This window comes from Rhineura floridana, chromosome 1 (genome assembly GCF_030035675.1).
Source record: "Rhineura floridana isolate rRhiFlo1 chromosome 1, rRhiFlo1.hap2, whole genome shotgun sequence".
Taxonomy (NCBI): domain Eukaryota; kingdom Metazoa; phylum Chordata; class Lepidosauria; order Squamata; family Rhineuridae; genus Rhineura; species Rhineura floridana.
The window spans coordinates 286280313-286300132 of record NC_084480.1 but is presented as its reverse complement, the minus strand read 5'-3'; the positions used below and the strand labels follow the sequence as shown (position 1 = coordinate 286300132).

At 42.4% G+C, this 19820-nt stretch overlaps 1 protein-coding gene across 5 annotated transcripts in view; it reads left to right on the top strand.

The window, feature by feature from the left end:
* The window catches only part of STK3 (serine/threonine kinase 3), a 185442-nt gene that overhangs the window by 88230 nt on the left and 77392 nt on the right, over positions 1-19820 (top strand). For 4 of the 5 annotated variants that reach the window (XM_061603774.1, XM_061603805.1, XM_061603785.1 and 1 more), the window contains one exon: positions 11601-11776. In XM_061603774.1, coding sequence (XP_061459758.1) covers positions 11601-11776 — 176 coding nt within the window. Of the gene's footprint in view, positions 1-11600; positions 11777-12199; positions 14188-19820 lie in introns of those variants that run through there. The other variant, XM_061603816.1, reaches the window with a different exon arrangement.

The following is a 19820-nucleotide window of genomic DNA, read 5'->3' as shown; positions in this document are numbered from 1 at the left end:
ACTTTATTGGCTGGTTTGCATGGCCGTTGTGTCCCCCCTCCATAGTTTGCGTGGCTTAGTGTGTTATCTGAACATGGCCTTACTGTTTTAGCTCTCTTGAGACTAACCATGGTCATAATCAAGGTTTTTTCTTAGTTTACGGCTCTTGTCTATTCTGGAGAGATCTGGCTTCAGATTACAAGACTAAGGGCTCATCCAGACGACTGTATAATGTGCGATATAATTGCTTTGTGTATTCATTAATTTTCGGTGGTCCGTATGATGTCGTCTGTTTTTGCGCATTTTCGCGCTGTTAAATCTGCTTTTGCAGTACCACAAAAAATGCGATATGCTTTTTTAAATCGGGAATCATCTGCTGTACCTTAAGGCGCTCGGATGCAATACTGCGGATTTTAGAGCTGTGGGCGGTCCATGGGCATTTCCCCATACCCCTTCCCTCGTTCCCAGCCAATCATGTATTTCCACTTTTGTGCATGTGTGCGAATGTCTGGGGAAAGCCCAGGAAAACTGAACCAATCAGAGCAATGGTGTGGTGTTGGGGGGGGGGGCTCTGCAACTTCTACTGCGCAGCTACAGCCGTTTATTTTTAGCTAGCCTGCGAACTGGGTGGCTGCTCCGGGTGAGTTCTGCAATAGTGGTTGTTTGTAAAGCCCCCCTTTTCCTGGCTGGTCGATGCAGGGAGCTCGCTGTGCTCTTTCCTCCTTGCTCGGAGACAGACACACACAGGCACACACAGTGGAGAAAAGCGAGAGCCTGGCGCTTTGCAAACGGCCACGGGAAGGAAAGGGAGAAGGAGGGGGGGTGAAGGCAACGGAGCATCAAGTTTTGCCCAAAGTGGTTGGGAAGATGCTGGGAAGCCTCTCTTGGTGGCTCTTCCTTGATGCTGACGCCGCCGCCACCTATGTGGAGAGCAAGAGGCAGGCAGAGTGAGAGCGAATGGGGAGGAGCTGGGAGCCGCCACCGAGCGCTGCACTCTAGAAAAGCTTGGGGGTCAGGAACCTTGCAGTGGAGCCAGAGGTCCCAGCTCGCATTCCTGTGTGGTATTCGATTTATTGGACATTTGGAGGGGAATGAAAGGTACAAGGACAACTTGAATCAAGAACGTGCCTGGGCGGGTGTGCGCAAATATGCAGAGTCACAAAGCTGCCATGCCACCCCAGGAAAAGTTGGTTCTGTAAAAAGGGGGGTGCTCCCCATTAAAAGCTCAGCTTTCCTGCCTTTCTTTACAAAAGAAGCAAGTAGTCGCAGCTTCTCAGTGCGCCAATACCTCCCCTTTCCGTTCTGGACAAATAAGTGGAATTGCCAGCCGTGTGTATCTCCAGAAACTGCAATATGCATAAAGGCAGAAAAGCATACAGTCGGTTTGTGAAATATCGCAAACACAAGCAAACAAAAACACAGGAATTATTGGCATATAAATGGTTTGCTAGAGCGTCTTGGACGCCCGCAACCATAGAGACTGGTGGTCTACCTTCCTAGACATGACACGTCGTTGCTTGCAGTTCCATGAGAAATAAGTGGAATTGCCAGGCGTGTTTACCCCCAGAAAATTTAATATGCAAAAAGGCAAAACCACATACATTGGGTTTAGCGATATATCACAAATACAAGCAAGCAACAATACTGTCCTGGAAGTAATATCATATCAGTGGTTTGCTAGGGCATCTGTGCCACCCACAACCATAGTGACTGGTGGTCTAGGTTCCTAGACATGACACCTCCTTGCAGTTCTGGAGAAATAAGTGGAATTGCCAGCCGTGTGTATCTCCAGAAAATATAATATGCAAAAAGGCAAAAATACATACATTTGGTTTAGCGAAATATCGCAAATGCAAGCAAACAACAATACAGCAATTATTGTCAGATAAGTGGTTTGCAGTTCTCTTTTATCAGAGGGAACACTTCAAAGCAGAGAAAGAGGAAAGGATGTTTAGCAACTCTAACCTCATTCCCCCTGCATGCATTTCTATTACAAATTGTTCCTGGAGAATATGTCCAGTGTGTGTGTGTGTGTGTGTGTGTGTGTGTGCAAAAGGGGGGAGGGGAAGCCCTGGACTCAGCACCACCACCAGCAGCCCCCAAGAAACGAGGGATCCAGCAGCCGTGTGGGGTTCCTTAGCTAGGAAAGGCTGCTGGGGGCTGGGTGGGAGGGGGTGCGAGGGGGGAGATGGAGATCCCCCTCCTCCAAACCCTGGCTTGTGAACAATGTTGCCAGAAGGGAGGAAAATGTAGACGCCGACGCCACCTCTCACCATGCTGAGCTCGCTACATTGCAGCGCTTCCTATCCCGAAGCGTCGCCAGTGTAGCTGCTGTGAAGTAGCCTCCTCCACCACCACCCCTGCATGAGCCGAGGAAGCTCAGCATGGCTCCGGTGCTGCTGGGGCTCCTGCTATTCCTGGGCTCCGGGGTGGCACACTACCCTGTCCAGGCGCCCGTTGGGCTCCGGCTGCCCTCAACTGCACAAGGCAGAAATTTAATAGCTGTAAGTGGAGTTGTACAAGAGCCAAAAACTCGGTGAACTCCATTACAGCCACTACTACCAAACCAAAAGGAAATTCAAACTTTTGTGCTCTTGCGTTCAAGCGCATGCGCATTATTGTGCTTCGGTGCAAAGGGGGAGAGGAGCATACGTCATATTTTGCGGACCAATTGGCTGATAGGGGGTGGTGGTACAGGCGGAGCTGGGAAAAAGCGAAAAGAATGTACGGGTCTTCCCGCTGCGTGTGCGGGCGCAAAAAAAGCATATTTTTCAGATTGGAAAAGAGCAAATTTCAGGCAAAGTGGGGACTGTCAGATGACAAAGCGAATATGGAAAACGTGGATTATCCAGGTCAGTTTGGACGAGCCCTAAGCCAAGCCCATGGTTTAGCTCAGCATGGTATAGCAACCAAAGAGCTGAGGACGGGTGAAGTTGGGGTGATCTTTCCCCTGGTGCCCACACACTCACACATTCATGCTAAGAATTATATGTAAACCAGGCCATTTAAAAACACTGCTCCTGGTCATAAGGTATAGATAGATGCTGATAAATAACTCCTATAGAAGCATTTAACACTGCTTGCTTTTGTTCATATGACTTTGAAAGGGTGCTGCACTGTTACTGCTTATGCAGTAAGACTCCTTGAAAACAATTAATCAAGGCTATCAGTGTAAAAGTGATGAAAACCAAATTAGTGCAGAGCAGCCTCCAGTTCCACTATAATTGTGAGAAATAAAAGTGCATTAAGTAGCCTGCAGAAGAAAAAACCCAACTTCATTTAGAACTGTTGTGTAAAGTAGAACCAAAGTTCTTTTTGAAATTGAATTGTGGCTGAATAATAAAATTATCAAAAACTGCAGCCCTCCTTTCCCTTTTAGGATTATTATCTGTGTAAACCACTAGACATGTAGCCCTTCAAAATAGTGTCTACGGGTTGCCAAGTCACAACCTGGAGATGCTGTGTATACCTATGAAATCCCCAGTGTGGTGGGAGATGATATATCTTATCACACCCCTTTGGTGCCAATGCTTTTGTCTTCCACCTCTGTTTACACTGGGGCAGAACTGGAGTCTTATGTGCTACAGCAGGTACAGGTAGCAAGACAGATGAAGGGACAAGGTGGGAAGAATGGGACACTATGAATGCAGTGTTTTCGAGTGCCTTACACTTTATACTTCTAAAGGTATGAGTGGTATCTTTTGGGCTTCATTAGAATTGTCCTGATGTATGAGACCAAGGGTCATTCCAACAGTTTGTTTGCAACAGGGGCAAGTCTGGAAGCTCAAAAGGAAGTCATGGAGGCAACAGATCTCCACCGTTGTTTGTCCTATCTGTTATACAGACTCTCCATTGTGTGTTATTTTATAGGTTCCAGTGAAGATGTGAAACACTGTCACTTGTAAAACTGGAGTTGTTAACCCTGCTGATTCTTAAAAATCCCCCATCCTCCTCCACATTGAGGCAATATAGATTTTCTTCAGCCCAGTATTCTGATTCTGTACAGGAGTGTGGGAAAGCATTTTAATTCCTCTTGTTGTAGAAACAAACAGAGCTCACAGAGGGAACATTTGGAAAAACAGACAATCTGGTGGTCTTTGCAGTGTTCTTAAGACAGTAGTAGCCCCAGACATATTGGGATTTAGTTTGGGCTAGAGCTCCATGCAGATTACTTAAAATGTGTAGATTATTAGGTGGCACATTCTAAAATGGTATTATAGCAAGCCACACATCTGGAGAAATAAATATGTTTAGACAGAGGGGGGAATTTTCCTCCTCTCCTAGCTATGCAAAAATATTTGACATCTTTTAAAACTTTGCTAACATTAGTTTTTGTATATGTATATGTATTTCCCTCATCTTTCTATTTTCCTGCTCAAGGACAAAATAAGTAACAATAATAAGTCTTTATTTATAGGCGCCCATGCTTGGAGGCCCCTGGGCGCTACGACAAACAATAAGTAAAAACATATTTCCCCCAACAAATAGGGACTTGTGCCCAAATAAAGCTGAGTTCTGGAACAAAACAAAGCTTGACATTCTACCCTGACATTTTAATACAGAGCCTAGCAATAAATAGCATTGTGTTTTCTTGCCTTATACTTTTTCAAGAGCAGGGACTTGTGTGGGTAAACACTAAAACCAAGAAATCAGATGTTGGTGAGAAAGGGATGCACTTTATCAATACAAGAAAACCGAACATGAAAGATGGGAAAGTAAAGTGGGCACTAGAGTCCTTCTATGGTGGTTCAGTGTGACCAGCCTGCCCTTGATTTTCCACAATTTCATCTGGCTTTAATTTGGAAAGCCATGTCCTTACTAAATGCGCTTGCTGGTTCTTTTATACCATTTTCTATTTTCACTGCTGTCATAAAAAGCATTTTTCCACACTGATTTTCATTCTCCTACCTTTTAGGGTTTTTTTGGTCTTCCCCAGTTCTGGTCAAAGTGGCTGTTCGTGTGCCTTTTATTTTTCCTGTTGCTCCCTCCTTCTACCCTTTAATTATTCTGTACTACCAGAATCAAACAATCATGGTGTTTTTCAATAGCAGGACAAGGAAAGTCATTCCAAGGAACTGAAATGAATGCCCAGTTTAGTAGTAAGAAATACTTCTGTGATTGTTCAATCTGCTGTAAAGAAATCTCTGTGTTGATATCCTTGAGGGGGCTGGGTCCAATAGGTAGTAAGTTAATTTCGGATCAGGGCTCAAAAAGTAAACCTTCATAACGGGATTAGCAAGCCCACACTCTAAAGTTCAGGCAGTATTCAAGGTGAAGAGGCAGTTTTTGCAGGGAGGGATAGCAATTGAAGGCAGTAAATGGTACAGAAGCGCTGGTAGGCTGACAGGAGTTGGAAGCGAAGCAGGAAGACTAATGATGGTGAACAAGAGGCAAAGAAAAGGACAAAACAGTAAAATAAGCATATCTAAAGCATGTTGTCCAAGTTAGTTCTTGTTTAGATGGAGAAGAACCAAAGAGTGCATTCTTATTGCTGTATATTCTCTGCATGCTATTCCCTGGGGAGAACACCAGAAGGGCTTGGGGAAGCTAGCTCCTCCTGCCTGAAATTGGCCTTTCCAGGTAAAGCACCAAGCACCACATGGCAAGATTAATGCTTAAGACTGCTAAGGGCTGGTCGAAGGCATGGTTTTTATTGGGGGGTGGGGAGGCTCTGGATTCTCAGATCTTCCTCTTTTAGGTGACAAGCACACTTGACTTTGAATGTTCTTGGTAAGTTCAGTGCTTCTCATTATATATTTTGAACCTGTCTTTTCCTTGACTGGGGATAAGAGTGAGTGCCCCAAGCAAACTCTAGTACTTGTTAAATGCATGAACATACCGAATCAAAAGAAGGAGGAGGAAAAAAAGAGCACAAAAGACCAAAGAAAACAAGAGGCAAATCTTTAAAATAGTACAGAAAAACAAACCTTTATGAAATTAATATAGTCTTTGTAAAATGACAAAATACTCAATGTGTTTTTGGTTGATGATAGCCTTCTTCAGGGGCATCTCTGGCAATAACTATGTTATTTGATAGATATTAATTTTACAGTACCATTTTGAGGCATTCTTTTTTCCTTCCTTATACTGAGTCCGACCATTTGCCCATCTAGCCCAGTGTAGACTATTCTGACTGGGAGTGGTTCTCCAAGGTCTCAAGTGGTGATCTTTCCTACCCCTGAAATTGGAGATAGTTTTAATTAGAGATGCCAGAGACTGAACTGAGGGCCTTCTACATGTAAAGTGTGTGCTCTACCACAGAATTATAGTCCCTCTCCATTATATCTGTCAAGGTTCAAAATATTTTAATACATTTAGGGGAAATTAGCTATATAGTCTCAAGTTCAATGTAGGGACTCTCTTATTGCTAATAGCGTAATGTTAGAACTATAAATTTTGATCTTCTGAGTTAAAATGCCTAAACAAGCCTTTTAAGTTGAGACCTGTCCCAGTCTGCATCTGTGTTAAAATTGCTTTTAATATGTTTTCTTTAATAATATATTTTCAACCCTTTTTTAAAAAAAGATGTTTTTAAAGCTTTTTAAAAAAATGTTTTTAACGTTGTGTTGTTTTAATGTATTTTAAGGTCTTTTTATGATGTTTTAAAGTGTTTTTAGTGTTTCTGTTTGCCGCCCTGGGCTCCTGCTGGGAGGAAGGGCAGGATATAAATATAAATAAATAAATGCTCCTCCCAAACGAAGTTTGAGATAGTAATCAGCCAATTCTGCAAATTATTGTGAAACTCTGCAACTTAAAGAATATCCTTTGATGTAGAACTCCTATGTTTTCTGAGCATCTAATCAAATGATGTCAGTGTAATTCTCTTGTGGATTATTGTCATAAAATAAATGAATACAGTAGGGCCCCACTCATATGGCGGGTTACGTTCCAGACCTTCGCCTAAAATTGAAACCTGCCAAAAAGCAGAACTCTGTCAATAAAATGGTGCCCAACGCCCGAAAAACGCCGTAAAAGCGGAACAAGTGCCATATGAGTGGGGCCTTATTCTAATTGAAAGCCGCTGTATTAGCGGAACACTGAAAAGCGGGCCGCTAAGAAGCAGGGCCCTACTGTATCAAGAAGTTAGTGAGGCATGACCTTTCTTTCCTGTAGCAGTATTTAGCTATTCCTAACAAAGCTGTATTCCAAATGATCACTTAAATAGTTCATAAGATTACCCTATAACAGTGGTTCCCAACCTGGGGGTCGTGACCCTCAGGGGGACTGTGAAGTAACCAAAGGGGCTGCGAACAGTAAATTATTTATTTATTTATTTAAAAAGTCTTCACTTGGATGCTGTCTGCTCCCCACTGCAGCTGCAGATGACACTTCTCCCTTGCTCCAATGAGAGGGGAGGCCTTTTGCTAAAGCGGCAGAGCATCTTTCAGACATGCTGAGGGCAGGCATCTGCCTATAAAACATGTGGTAGGGGATTACTATCGCTGACTCCCATCTACTCACACTGCTGCTGCTGATGACACCCTTGCTCAGAACAAGAGGAGAGGGATTTTTGTGAAGCAAAAAGAAGCAAGACTGCGATGAAAGGCTGCTTACTCCCTTCCTCCCTGGCAGCCAACCTGCCTGCCTTTCTTGGCTCCTGCTTCGCTGCCACCTCCTTTAAAAGATCATTCTTATTTGCGAGGCTATCCAGATGGAGCCAAGGAGCAGTTAGGAAGCTCAGGACTAGGTATGTGTGCTAGCATCCCTCCTTCCTTCCACCTACACCCCGCCCCCCAATCCCTCTCTGCAAGATGCTATGGCATTTGAGGGCTTCCCCCCTCTCACATACCTGCAGATGCTTGCAGGAGGGGCAGGTGTGTTTGGGTGTGTGTGCACGCTGACCTGTCTTCTGCTCCACTCTCATTCCCCAAGTGCATGCTAACCAAGTCATCAGTTCTGATGATCATCCCAAGGCCTAAGAGCACTACCGCCTCCTTAATCTATCCACCCTGTTGTCTGCAGTGCACAATCTAGCATTCCCATCACCATCACATTGCTTCTTGATTATTATTTTTAAAAAAAAAGCCTCAGCAGGTTGGCTGAGGCTGGTGTCTTGGCATTACAGCAGAAATGTATTTATTTATTATTGCAGAGAGAGATCAGACTGAGAGACTGTGTTGGGTCCAAGGTCACCCAGTGGGCTTCATGGTTGAGTGGGGATTTGAACCTCCATCTTAGTCCAGCACTGTAACCCACTGGTGTTGGGAGACAGGACTGTACATCTTCAGACTATGTGTGAGGGTGGGGAGGGGGATACCAATTTGATTGGACCCTCGCATTAAAAAAAGAAAACAACACCTCCCTGCAAATAGAAGATTAGCACATCTGGAAGTTTCTAATGCAGCTCATTCTGGGTTTCTGTCTGTAGAGGGCTTTTAATGGAAAGAGACATTTGGAGATGTGATTTTGCCACACATCATTTGGAGTTCACTCCATTGCTACCACTTCAGAACTGAACATAAGAACAAAAATCACAGTGCATTAAAGTGCATTTAAAAAAAGAAAGCAAAAGCTCCCTGCAAATAGAAGATTAATACATCTGGAATTTCTAATGCACCTCATGATTCTGGGTTTCTGTCTGCAGGGAGCTTTTAATGGAAAGGGACATTTGGAGATGTGATTTTGCCACATACCATCTGAAGGAGTTCACTCCATTTCTACCGCTTCAGAACTGAACATAGATATTAGAAGATGCTCTTAGTATCACTTGCAGTAACACTGACACTCCACACTATTAGAAAAAATATTTGACAAGAACATAATAAACATTTTAGTGGCTAGTATGGAAAAATACATTTAAGAGCGCTTACTATGTTGGATTGATTCCATAAAGGAAGCCACAGACCTGAACATACAAGATCTGAACAGGGTGGTTCATGACAGATGCTCTTAAACATAAGAACATAAGAAGAGCCTGCTGGATCAGGCCAGTGGCCCATCTAGTCCAGCATCCTGTTCTCACAGTGGCCAACCAGGTGCCTGGGGGAAGCCCGCAAGCAGGACCTGAGTGCAAGAACTGAGGCTTCACTGATTTGGAGGTCGCTGATTCATAGGGTCACCATAAGTCACAGTCAACTTGGAGGCACATAACAACAACAACAACTAATATTGTGGCTTTTTCATATACAATGAAGGACATGCAAACACTGTTTGTAGTACTGTTTGTGAAAATGCCTTGTGTGTCTGGTTTTGGTAGGACCCAACTTTATATAATTAATATAATAAAAACACCTATATTTAGTTTTGCAGTAAGTTCTAGTTGGGTACCAAAAATGCTCTGCAATCATCTAGGATTCCTCTGTATTACTAGTATGTTTTCTAGGGAAGATAGTTAATAGAATCCAACTGTGTTCTACAAAGAGTAAGCCCCCTGAAATTAATGGACCTAAATTAGATGTAAGTATTAATTGCTGTGGGTCTGCTCTGAGTATGACTAACGTTATACACAACCCATTATTATTTGAGTCAAACAATATGTTTTTAATGATATAGGTCATTCTATTATTCTGTCTTAGTCTCTGGAGAAATACTTGGATGGATAAAGTGTGTTGTATGGCACATGTACTGCTGCACTGTAAAATCTAAACTGAACATAAAATCACTTACTTTAACTGTATGGTGGTTGCATAAGGCGTTAAACTAATTTTTTATGTAACAGATGGCAGTATATTCAAGACAAGTATGAATCCATGATGTTGATTCTGTAAAACATTTCTCACAATTCTGTGCAAGCTTTATAGGTATTGACAAAGAATCCTCCAGAATCTTTTACATGCTGTGGGTGAAGATAGAGTTTTTGCTCCCTTGTTTTCATGTGAGGAACCATTTATATAAAATAGAGCCTATGTAAAAAACTGAAAAGTTACTGGGAGAAGAAATACTAGATTTTGATGGCGGTATTCAACTAAATAATTGCAGTAGCGCAAAGATTAGAGCTAGTGCAACAGGACTCCCCCTCTTCCATCCCCAAGTCTGTTCAGGAGGGCAGGGGGAGCCCTCAGAACATTTTTAGGGGGCACAAAGGGGAAGGAGGAGAAAATTCCATTGCACAAGGAGAAATCCTTGTTCTGACAGAACCAGTGGCTTAGCACTATGTTGAATAGAACCCTAAGCATTTTCTTTGATATAGTGAGTCTTTGGGTTTTTTTACACGAGGTTTGTTTTGCAAAGTAAAATTGTATGAAGTTAATACACTTAAAAACATATCTGCATTAGAATCTTCTCTGCAAAAGTGTAATTAATCCTTTGTATGATATTGAACATTTCTGTCCTACAAACTTGTGCTCCTTTCTTTTCCCCACTTAACTTTGTGAAGGAGAGGGCACCGGTGCCCAAGGGAAGCCAGATTGGGCCCTGGCCAAGGGCCCCTGCAGCCCAGAGAGACCCCTCATTAGGGTGGGAAAATAGCACTCCCCTTCTGCGATCCGTGGCAGGGAGCTTCTAGGCAGCCCGCCCATTCACTCGCTCCACCTACCTCTCTCCTGTCTTTGCTGCTGTGCGTGCTGCGCACACAGGGCTACCATCAACCAAGATGATGGTGAAAGCTTCTTTAAGGGTCTAATACCCCTACCTCCATCTTGGTTGATGGCAGGCATGTGCGTGCACATAGTGTACCATGCATGCATGCCATCAGCCAAGATGGCAGCGGGAAAAGCTGCCACTGCCATCTTGGTTGATGGCAGCCCTGCGTGTGCAGCGCATGGAGCAATGAAGACAGGAGAGAGGTAGGTGAAATAGGCAGGTGCCGTGCATGTGGAGCAGGCTGGTGCTGGCCATGGTAAAGGAAAGTAAGATCTCTAAGCAGAGGTCTAGTCATGGATACATTTGGATTTTTGAGTGAGTGCTGTATGCCTCCCTCTCTGGCCGCTTCCAGTAGAATTAATCTGAGCCTAGAAAAGTATATAGGGCTGAAAGAAGAAGTGGAAAAGAGTGTCACTGTTCCATCTTCTTCCATCAGCAATATGAACTTTTCAAGGGAGAAAAGGGTAACTACCTCATGACCAAGGGGGCAGTGAGTGGGGGGGGTAGGTTCAGAGGTCTTGTGAGCACCAGGGTAAGACCTCAAGGGCACCAGTGCACTCAGGGACACCATGCTGCGAACCCCTACTCTAAGGGCATGTCTTGATCAGATTTGAAATGTTATTCCATACCTTGAGGAGTTCTGGTAACTTCATTCCTTCCAGGGAATCTCAGCAGTCTTAGATAACTGCAATTCTTAGAAAGCAGAAGCCATTCGGAAAAGCCATTGTAGCTCTGCCCTTACATATAAAACAGCTCTGTAGTCTTATAAAACTCTACAGTTCCCCAAACTTGAGGAAGTTATACTAATTGAACTAAGTTTAATTATGTAGATGTATCTTGAGTTAACTAAGCCATAAGCCACATTTCTACTTGCTTGAAACACAACAGTATTCCATTCGGTTTCTGTCATTCTGATTATATGCCTTCTGCTTGTTTGTCCTGTCTCTCTATCCTGTGAGCCTAATTGCTAGGAAACGAATGGTTACACTGTCTTAGATTGTTATTGGTAACTTTTGATCAGCACAACTGTAAGCACAATTTACTTGGAAGTTATTGCTCTTTTTTAAATTTTAATCTCAGTCTTCTACTTTTCAAACCAGGAAATGCTACATCACCACAGGCTCAGCGACCTTCTTTTATGGACTATTTTGATAAACAAGATTCCAAGAATAAAAGCCATGAAAACTGCAACCAGAATATGCATGAATCTTACCACATATCGAAGAATGTCTTCCCTGATACCTGGAAGGTTCCTCAAGATGGTGATTTTGATTTTGTAAGTACTGCTTATAGAGTTTGCTTTCCTGATATATTTGCATGCTGTCTGCCTATTGATGTAGTATTTCTAAATGAGGTAAGCATAAATGAACGCTATACAGGATTCTTAGGACAGCGTCCATCTCTTTAAGAACATGGCCCCATATCAATGTAACATCATCCAAGATCCAGTATAGGGTTTTTGGGCTGTGAATTTCATGTTTTGCATTCTAGTGGTCCCTCCCCTTCTTTGCTATTGGGGACTTGTCCTGGCACTGTGTGTATTTCCCAAATTAGTACATGCACATTGGAGCAACATATGTAGCAAACATGCATTTTGGAGTATTAAATCATGTAAAATAAGGTTGAACCTAGTGATGTAGAGGTAGCCTGGTCTGTCTTGTTGGTTTCTTGTATCTGACTTAGTATTTCTTTTATACAGGTGATACTATTAACCATCCCCCTCTCCGCAGTAGTGTGAGCCCCACTGAGCTGGTCCCCCCCCCCGTGCATGCCTGTGCATGGGTACTTTGTTTCTGGTACATTCCTTCTTTTGTTGGAGGAGAGGCTTGTCCATTCCAATAGGTAGATGTCACATTTCTAGTTATGGATTAATCAGAAATTAGTGAATTGTCATAAGAGATGGAAAACTCCACAGAACCTTTGTTCCCAATGGGAAGGATTTCCCCAGTTATGAGAAGATGTTTCCTAAGGGAGGAAGTCTTGACAAAGTTTCTCTGAAAAGGGCAGTTTCTTGATAAATAAAATATTATTCACTTGATACATAAAATACTCTCTTCCTTCTCATGATCCATCTCTTTCTTTTTTTCCTACCTACCCCTGAAATTAGTGAATCTGACTGTTCATTTTCAGCAGTTAAGGATGTTTGTGAACATCCTGTATCTAGAAGCTAATTTCACCCTGTTTCAGTCTCACTGGCAGTCAGTCATGGGTCTGTCCCGTCCCTTCCTGTCCTTTTGAATGCCTTTTGTACACACTTTTTAATGTAAAATAAATGTTTTTCAATGTATTTATCAGTAAAATGGCCATTGTGTATGCATCTTTTATGTAAAACACTATTTTTGTGTGTACTTTTTATGCACTGAAAACGCATTGCAAAATCTGGGCAAGTGTGTAATTCGACTGTGAGCTGCATTCTGATCCATAAGCAAGTTCAGGAGCCTCAGACCAAGCCAGTTAAAAAGTGGACCAAATGAATACCTCCCTAATTGCTATGTATGACATCACAACTGTACAGCCAATGAAAGCTAGATTTTAGCTACCTTAATAGATCAATAATTCACTTGCATTGCCAACTTTAACTGTATGGCTGTGTACATTAAGGCCACTCATGAGAAAATTGAGTTAAATCAGTACATTTAACTTGGGAAATTCTGGTAACTTTATTCCTCCCAGGGAATCTCAGCAGTCTTAAATAACTGCAATTCTTAGAACGCAGAAGCCATTTTTGGGATAGCAGTGCTCATGCATGAAAGTATACAGACTATGGTGTTATTTTCATTGTTGCACTTTGTAGTTCGTCCTATGAACCAACAGATTGTAATCGTTGTTGTAGATGTTCTGAGAATATAGTCCATGGAAAATTCAACATATTTTTTTAAGGGTTTGAATCCAAGTTCATTTCTTAGACAAAAATACTTTTGAAAGTATTATTCATGTTACTGGCTAAAGGTATGACACTTGCAAAAGAATAATTTGCTGTGGAGCATGCATTTCATATATTTCTAAAATTGGCATTAATTTTTTAGATTGCTGACGTACAGTCTAAATAATTCATGCAAATTATAAATAATGGATAACTTTCAGTGCTAAACAACTCTGTTCTAGCTCTGTTGGATTTTGGCTTAGTGGGGTGTAGTTAAGGATTTTATCAATGAATGCAACAAGGAATGACTAATTTTGTATGTTGTAAGAGAATAGGGTAGCAGATTAAATTCCAAAATGTAAAAATAAATCAATGTCCAATGCAATTCTTATGATAATGTAGCTGTTCTCAGCAAGATACAAGTTTAATGTTTATCAATCTGTTACGGAAGTTGGTATACTAGTTCTTTTTAATAGGGCTGAGTTTTTAATAATTCACCCAGGGTCACCTAAGTGCAAGCATAAGAGTCAGTTCAGAGGATTGCTCATTGATGACAATACTGAAATTGAAAGGAAACATAATTGCAAGTATATAGATATTCTTTTGCCTGCCTTTTAGGATTGTAGTTGACTGGAAGAGATTGTCTCCCCATCTGCTTACTGCTTGAAAATAATAAAGAAATACCATGTGATGTTTAAAAGCTCCCGAAAAAAAATATAGTTATCATTATGGTTGTGAGAATTAGTTGCTTGTTTATAAAGTTGGAGCTTGTCTCAGGGCTGCTATTCTGGGTGCTGTTTGTTTACATGAACAAGCACTGAATAAAGAGGAAATTCCACAGTGTTTCGTTCTACATTTCTGCTACATATTGTCACTTCAGAACACAAGAGCCTTACTGAATCAGACCAGAGGTCCAGCATAGTGTTTCCTCCAGTGGTCACCCAGATTTCTCTAGGAAATCTACAAGCCCTCATCTGCTCTTGCTTCCCAGTTATTGGTATCGGAACCTGAAGATAACATATATCCATCATGATTAACAGCTGTTAATAGTTACCCTCCATGAATTGTTTGAATTATTTATTTATTTTATTTTATATCCCCTTCTACCACATCTTGTGGCAACAAATTCCATACATTATTTATGTTGTGTGGTAAAATGCTTTTTTTCCCTTTTGTCTTTTCTGAAGCTCCCTGCCAATCACTTTCATTGACCCTCAGCTCTAATATTATGAGATAACTCCCTTGCTCACTGCAAACCACACATAATTTTATAAGCCTCTATCATGTCCCTATCTCATTGCATTTTTAATATAAACTAAAAAACTCAACAATTTAGCCTTTCCTCCTTGGGAAGGTACTCTGGCCGGTCAACCACTTTGGTTTCCTTTTTCTATACTTTTCCAGTTCTACAGTGCTTTTTGAGAAGAGCTGAACACAGTATCCCAAGGATGATTGCACCACTGATTTGTATAAAAGCTATTATGATATAGGCAGTTTTATTTTTGATTCCTTTTTAATAACCCCTTGTATGGAATTTACCATTTTCACTAGGGTTGCCAGGTCAGAAGCATCCCAAACCCTGAGATTTTGGGGGTGGGCCCGAGTGACGTCATGGGGTGGGTCCAAGTGACATCATGGGGCAGGTCCAAGTGATGTCTTTAAGCATGATACATTAAGCATCAATCACAGTTGCTTGGCACATACAATTCATACAAAAACATTTATCTGATTGGAAATTAAGATAGAAATCTTAGCTAAAAATGGAGCCTGGGTAGGGAACATTTAATCTAGCCAATTAGCTTCTGGCAAAAAGGGTTCAAGTGCCCTCAGGCCAGGCCAGGCCAGTCACCAGAAGGCCATTGTAGGAAGAAAGGACCCTAGTCTTGTGGAGATTAGATGGGAGCACTCAGGAATAAAGATGGATGACCCTGAAGAGCTGCAATTCTAACCACATTTACTAAGGGACTAAGCCCCATAGAACTCAGTAGGACTTGCTTCTCAGTAGATATGGTTTAGATTGTGTTGTTGGTAAAGCTTGACAAGGGATCCTCTTCAAAGATATCCATATCCAAGTAGGGCCAGTCACTGCCTCTCAGCCTCAGAGGGAGGCAATGCTAAACCCCCTCTGAATACAACGCTGTTCATAGGGTCACCATAAGTCAGACTCAACTTGAAGGCAGACAATTCAATTTGACTCTAAATATTTGTCTTTATCATTCCTTGTCAATCACAACCCTGATTTCTTATTGGCTAAAAACCTGAAAGGGCAGGGATTAGAGCGGAACTTAGAGTTAGAATTCAATATAAACAAGTGTAAAATTATGCATATTGGGGCAAAAAATCTGAATTTCACATATACGCTCATGGGGTCTGAACTGGTGGTGACCGACCAGGAGAGAGACCTCAGGGTTGTAGTGGACAGCAGGATGAAAATGTCGACCCAGTGTGCGGCAGCTGTGAAAAAGGCAAATTCCATGCTAGGGATAATTAGGAAAGGTATTGAAAATAAAACAGCCGATATCATAATGCCGTTGTATAAATCTATGGCGCGTCCACATTTGGAATACTGTGTACAGTTCTGCTTGCCTTATCTCAAAAAGGATATTATAGAGTTGGAGAAGGTTTGGAGGAGGGCAACCAGAATGATCAAGGGGATGGAGCGACTCCCTTATGAGGAAAGGTTGCAGCATTTGGGGCTTTTTAGTTTAGAGAAAAGGCGGGTCAGAGGAGACATGATAGAAGTGTATAAAATTATGCATGGCATTGAGAAAGTGGATAGAGAAAAGTTCTTCTCCCTCTCTCATAATACTAGAACTCGTGGACATTCAAAGAAGCTGAATGTTGGAAGATTCAGGACAGAAAAAAGGAAGTACTTCTTTACTCAGTGCATAGTTAAACTATGGAATTTGCTCCCACAAGACGCCGTAATGGCCACCAGCTTGCATGGCTTTAAAAGAAGATTAGACCAATTCATGGAGGACAGGGCTATCAATGGCTACTAGCCATGATGGCTGTGCTCTGCCACCCTAGTCAGAGGCAGTATGCTTCTGAAAACCAGTTGACATAAGCCTCAGGAGGGGAGAGTGTTCTTGCACTCAGGTCCTGCTTGTGGGCTTCCCCCAGGCACCTGGTTGGCCACTGTGAGAACAGGATGCTGGACTAGATGGGCTACTGGCCTGATCCAGCAGGCTCTTATGTTCTTATGTTCTTAGAGCAACCAAGAAGTTGTGGGGGAGTGGGCAGCTGACGTTTTGGTGTGCATCTCTGGAACCAGACCACCTAGAAACTTTTTTTTTTTTTTAGTGAAAGCTGAAAGTCCAAAGATTACAGTGAGCCAGCCGCAGAGCCGGAGGGGACCCCCAAAAACCAGAGTCTCAGGCTGAAAAACGGAGATCTGGCAATCCTAATTTTCACATCTCTTGCACACGAGAATGGGGTTTTCTTTGAGCTCTCCACTGTGACCCCAAGATCTTCTTCCAAGTTAGGCACTGCCAATTAAGACCATCAGTATACAAAGGTTCACCAATCTTTTGGGGCCTGTGATTATATTTGCATTTTAGACAGAGAGCCATGTGTGCCTGGGTAAAAGTAAGATCTGGTAAAATTAAAAAGGATCATATTGAACTTGCATGATTTTACATAGCATGCCCCCCCAAACACCATAAAATTAAAGCTTACATTGGTAAAATGGATTGTAAAAAAAAAAATCACAGTGCTTACCAGCACCGAAATGATATTGATCCAAGGCACAGGGCTTCATGGATCTGTATGATCACCAAACACATCTGTGATTTTTATTTTTTAAATCTCTGCTAAATTGGAAAGAGAGAAAAACAAACTCAGCAATTAGTTGAACACATAGTTCCCCATCCAGCTTACAATATGTACATGAGGTTCCTAGCTAGATCAGGTTGCCTGGCCTAAATCAGTTGCCTGGCCTATAATTTAGTATTGTATTTTTCTCTTGTATATAATTTAAAAGCAGACTCTTACTGTGACCTGAAGAACAGCTTTAATAGAAAGGACTAATTTTTGCATTATTCCTTTAACAAATGAATCAGAGTCTACATTCCAAAAAGAGATAAGTTTTCGTAATGGCTAATAACACAGGCATTAGTACTAGGAATTGATTTAATTTAGAAAGATAACTGTTAAAAGCCTCATCAGTACTGATTGAATCAATTATCTTAACTGCATTTACACATTAAGTGAAGTGCGTCTCTTTTTCCTGGGTAGAATAACTAATTCAAATGTATTTTACATCGGTGCCAAAGGGAAGATTCCTGCCTTTGCTAAGCTCACTAGCAAACAGGTCTGGTATCCAGATTGTTTAACATTAAACACAGAACACGTAGATCATGTGTTGCCATTTCACTGTTATTTAAGTACATTTTTTAGCCTTGAACAGTTTTTAAAGCCATCTGTTACTAAAGGCATAATTTGTTAATGTAGTCTTAGAACAACAAATACATTAAAACATAATAATCAGTATAAATGATGACATTGTAAATAGCAAGTATTTAATTAGCACTACAAATGTGACATTTGATTAGATAATAGAATAACATGATTTAATCACTGAAATAATTAAAGATAATATATAGAATTTAGACTGAAACCTCAAGAAAATGTAAATTGCTATTCTATTAGTTTCTTTGCAGAACGTCTTACTGCATTACATCATAGCTTACTTCATTCCAGTGTATTTTAAAAAACAATTACTTTGCAAATCCATTTCTGTACAGTTCTTTCTATGTGTAATAGCCCTTGGGTATGGTTTCTCACCTTCTCTGGGAAGGGAGTGGCAGGCCAGAGCTTATCTGGCTTAGTGTTAAAAATGCATGAGGGTTGGGTGTATGCACTTTCTCTCCCTGTTCTTCCTCCTTGTGGCTGTGCCAGACAGGACCAACACCAGCCCACCACGGAGCCCCAGACACCAGCCTGCTGCAAGCTCCTGTCTCACCACTTGTGTGCGTGCCTGAGCACACAAATACACCTCAGTTGCACCACATCACACATCGGTGCACACACCTGCCGTCATCCAACTGACATGCTGATGTGTGAGGTGAAGCGCCCAGGCAGGGCCGGTTCTAAAGGGTGGCCAGGTTGGGCACTGGCCTGAGGGCCCCAGAGCTGCAGGAGCCCCTGAGGGGCCCTTCGTTCCCCTTCTGCGATCCACAGTCCCCCCACACACCCCACTTACCTGTCAGCCGGCTTTTTAGCATTGCCCTTAATGAAGATGGTGGCCGCAGCTTTCCTAAGGTACTGAAGCCGCTGCTGCCATCTTAGTTGATGGCAGAGATGTGCGCACGTAGGAAGCACGTGTGCCATCAACAAAGATGGCAGCGGAGGCTTCATTCCCCTTAGGGAAACTGAGGCCTCCATCTTCATTAAGGGCAATGGTAAAAAACTAGACAGGTAGGGAGGACATGGGGGGTGTGGGGGTGCATGCGTGCATGCGTATGCGCGTGCACACACCGGGGCCCAGGGCAAGCTGATGCCCAAGGGCCCCTGCATTTCTGGAGGCGGCCCTGTGCCCAGGTGTATTTAAGGGGTGCTGTCAGCTAGGAGAGTAGAGCTCCTGCTCCATAATCTGTGCAACCATCTAGTTGCAGCCCATAACCCAGTGCTGGCAGGGATTGTGGAGCTCCACCCTCCCAGCTGCAGGGGCTCTCGGGTAGCTGTAGGACCTTCAGCCAGTGCCCAAACTGGCCACCTGCTGGCGCTGGACCTGATGCCAGAGATGAAAAGCTTTTTTCCATTTTGAATTAACTGGAGTTTATCATTGTGTGGTTAAGGGTAGGACTGGAGAATCCCTGGCATGTGCTTCCAGTTGGATTTCTTTTGGCTCCTCCTGACTATCAGCTGTTCATCAAGGAGCAGATGAGAGGGAAAAGGGCCTTCATGTGCAAAGTGTGCCATTTCAGCTCTGCAAGAAGGTCAAAGCTAAAGATAAAATGTCTCAGCAAAGAGAGGGACTTGTGTTCCTTGCAAATATGCAAAAGTCGTCCATGCAGTTTGCAACTCCATGCAAGCTATGTTCAAGATGCAACTGCATATTGAAGTTTAAAGCTTTAAATATAAGGCAGGGCTTTCAGTATATTATTATTAACATTCTTCTTCTAGGATTTACTGAGTTCTTTTTCCTTTTTGCATAGTTAGGACTGATAAATTGTGCAGAGAGGTTTTTGTTTGTTGTTGCAAATTAACATGCGCAAGCCTCAGGGAGGGGATAGTGCTGTAGCGCTCAGGTCCTGCTTGTGTGCTTCCCATAGGCATCTGTTTGGTGACTATATGAACAGGATGCTGGGCTAGAAGGGCCACTGAACTAAACCAGCAGACCCTTCTTAGGTTTTATGTTTCTTTTGGCATGGTTGTGTGTTGGTAACTGGAAGCTTTTGCTTTTGCTTTTAAGCTAATCAGAGGTCCCCATTATGTCTGAACTTGAGGGATATTA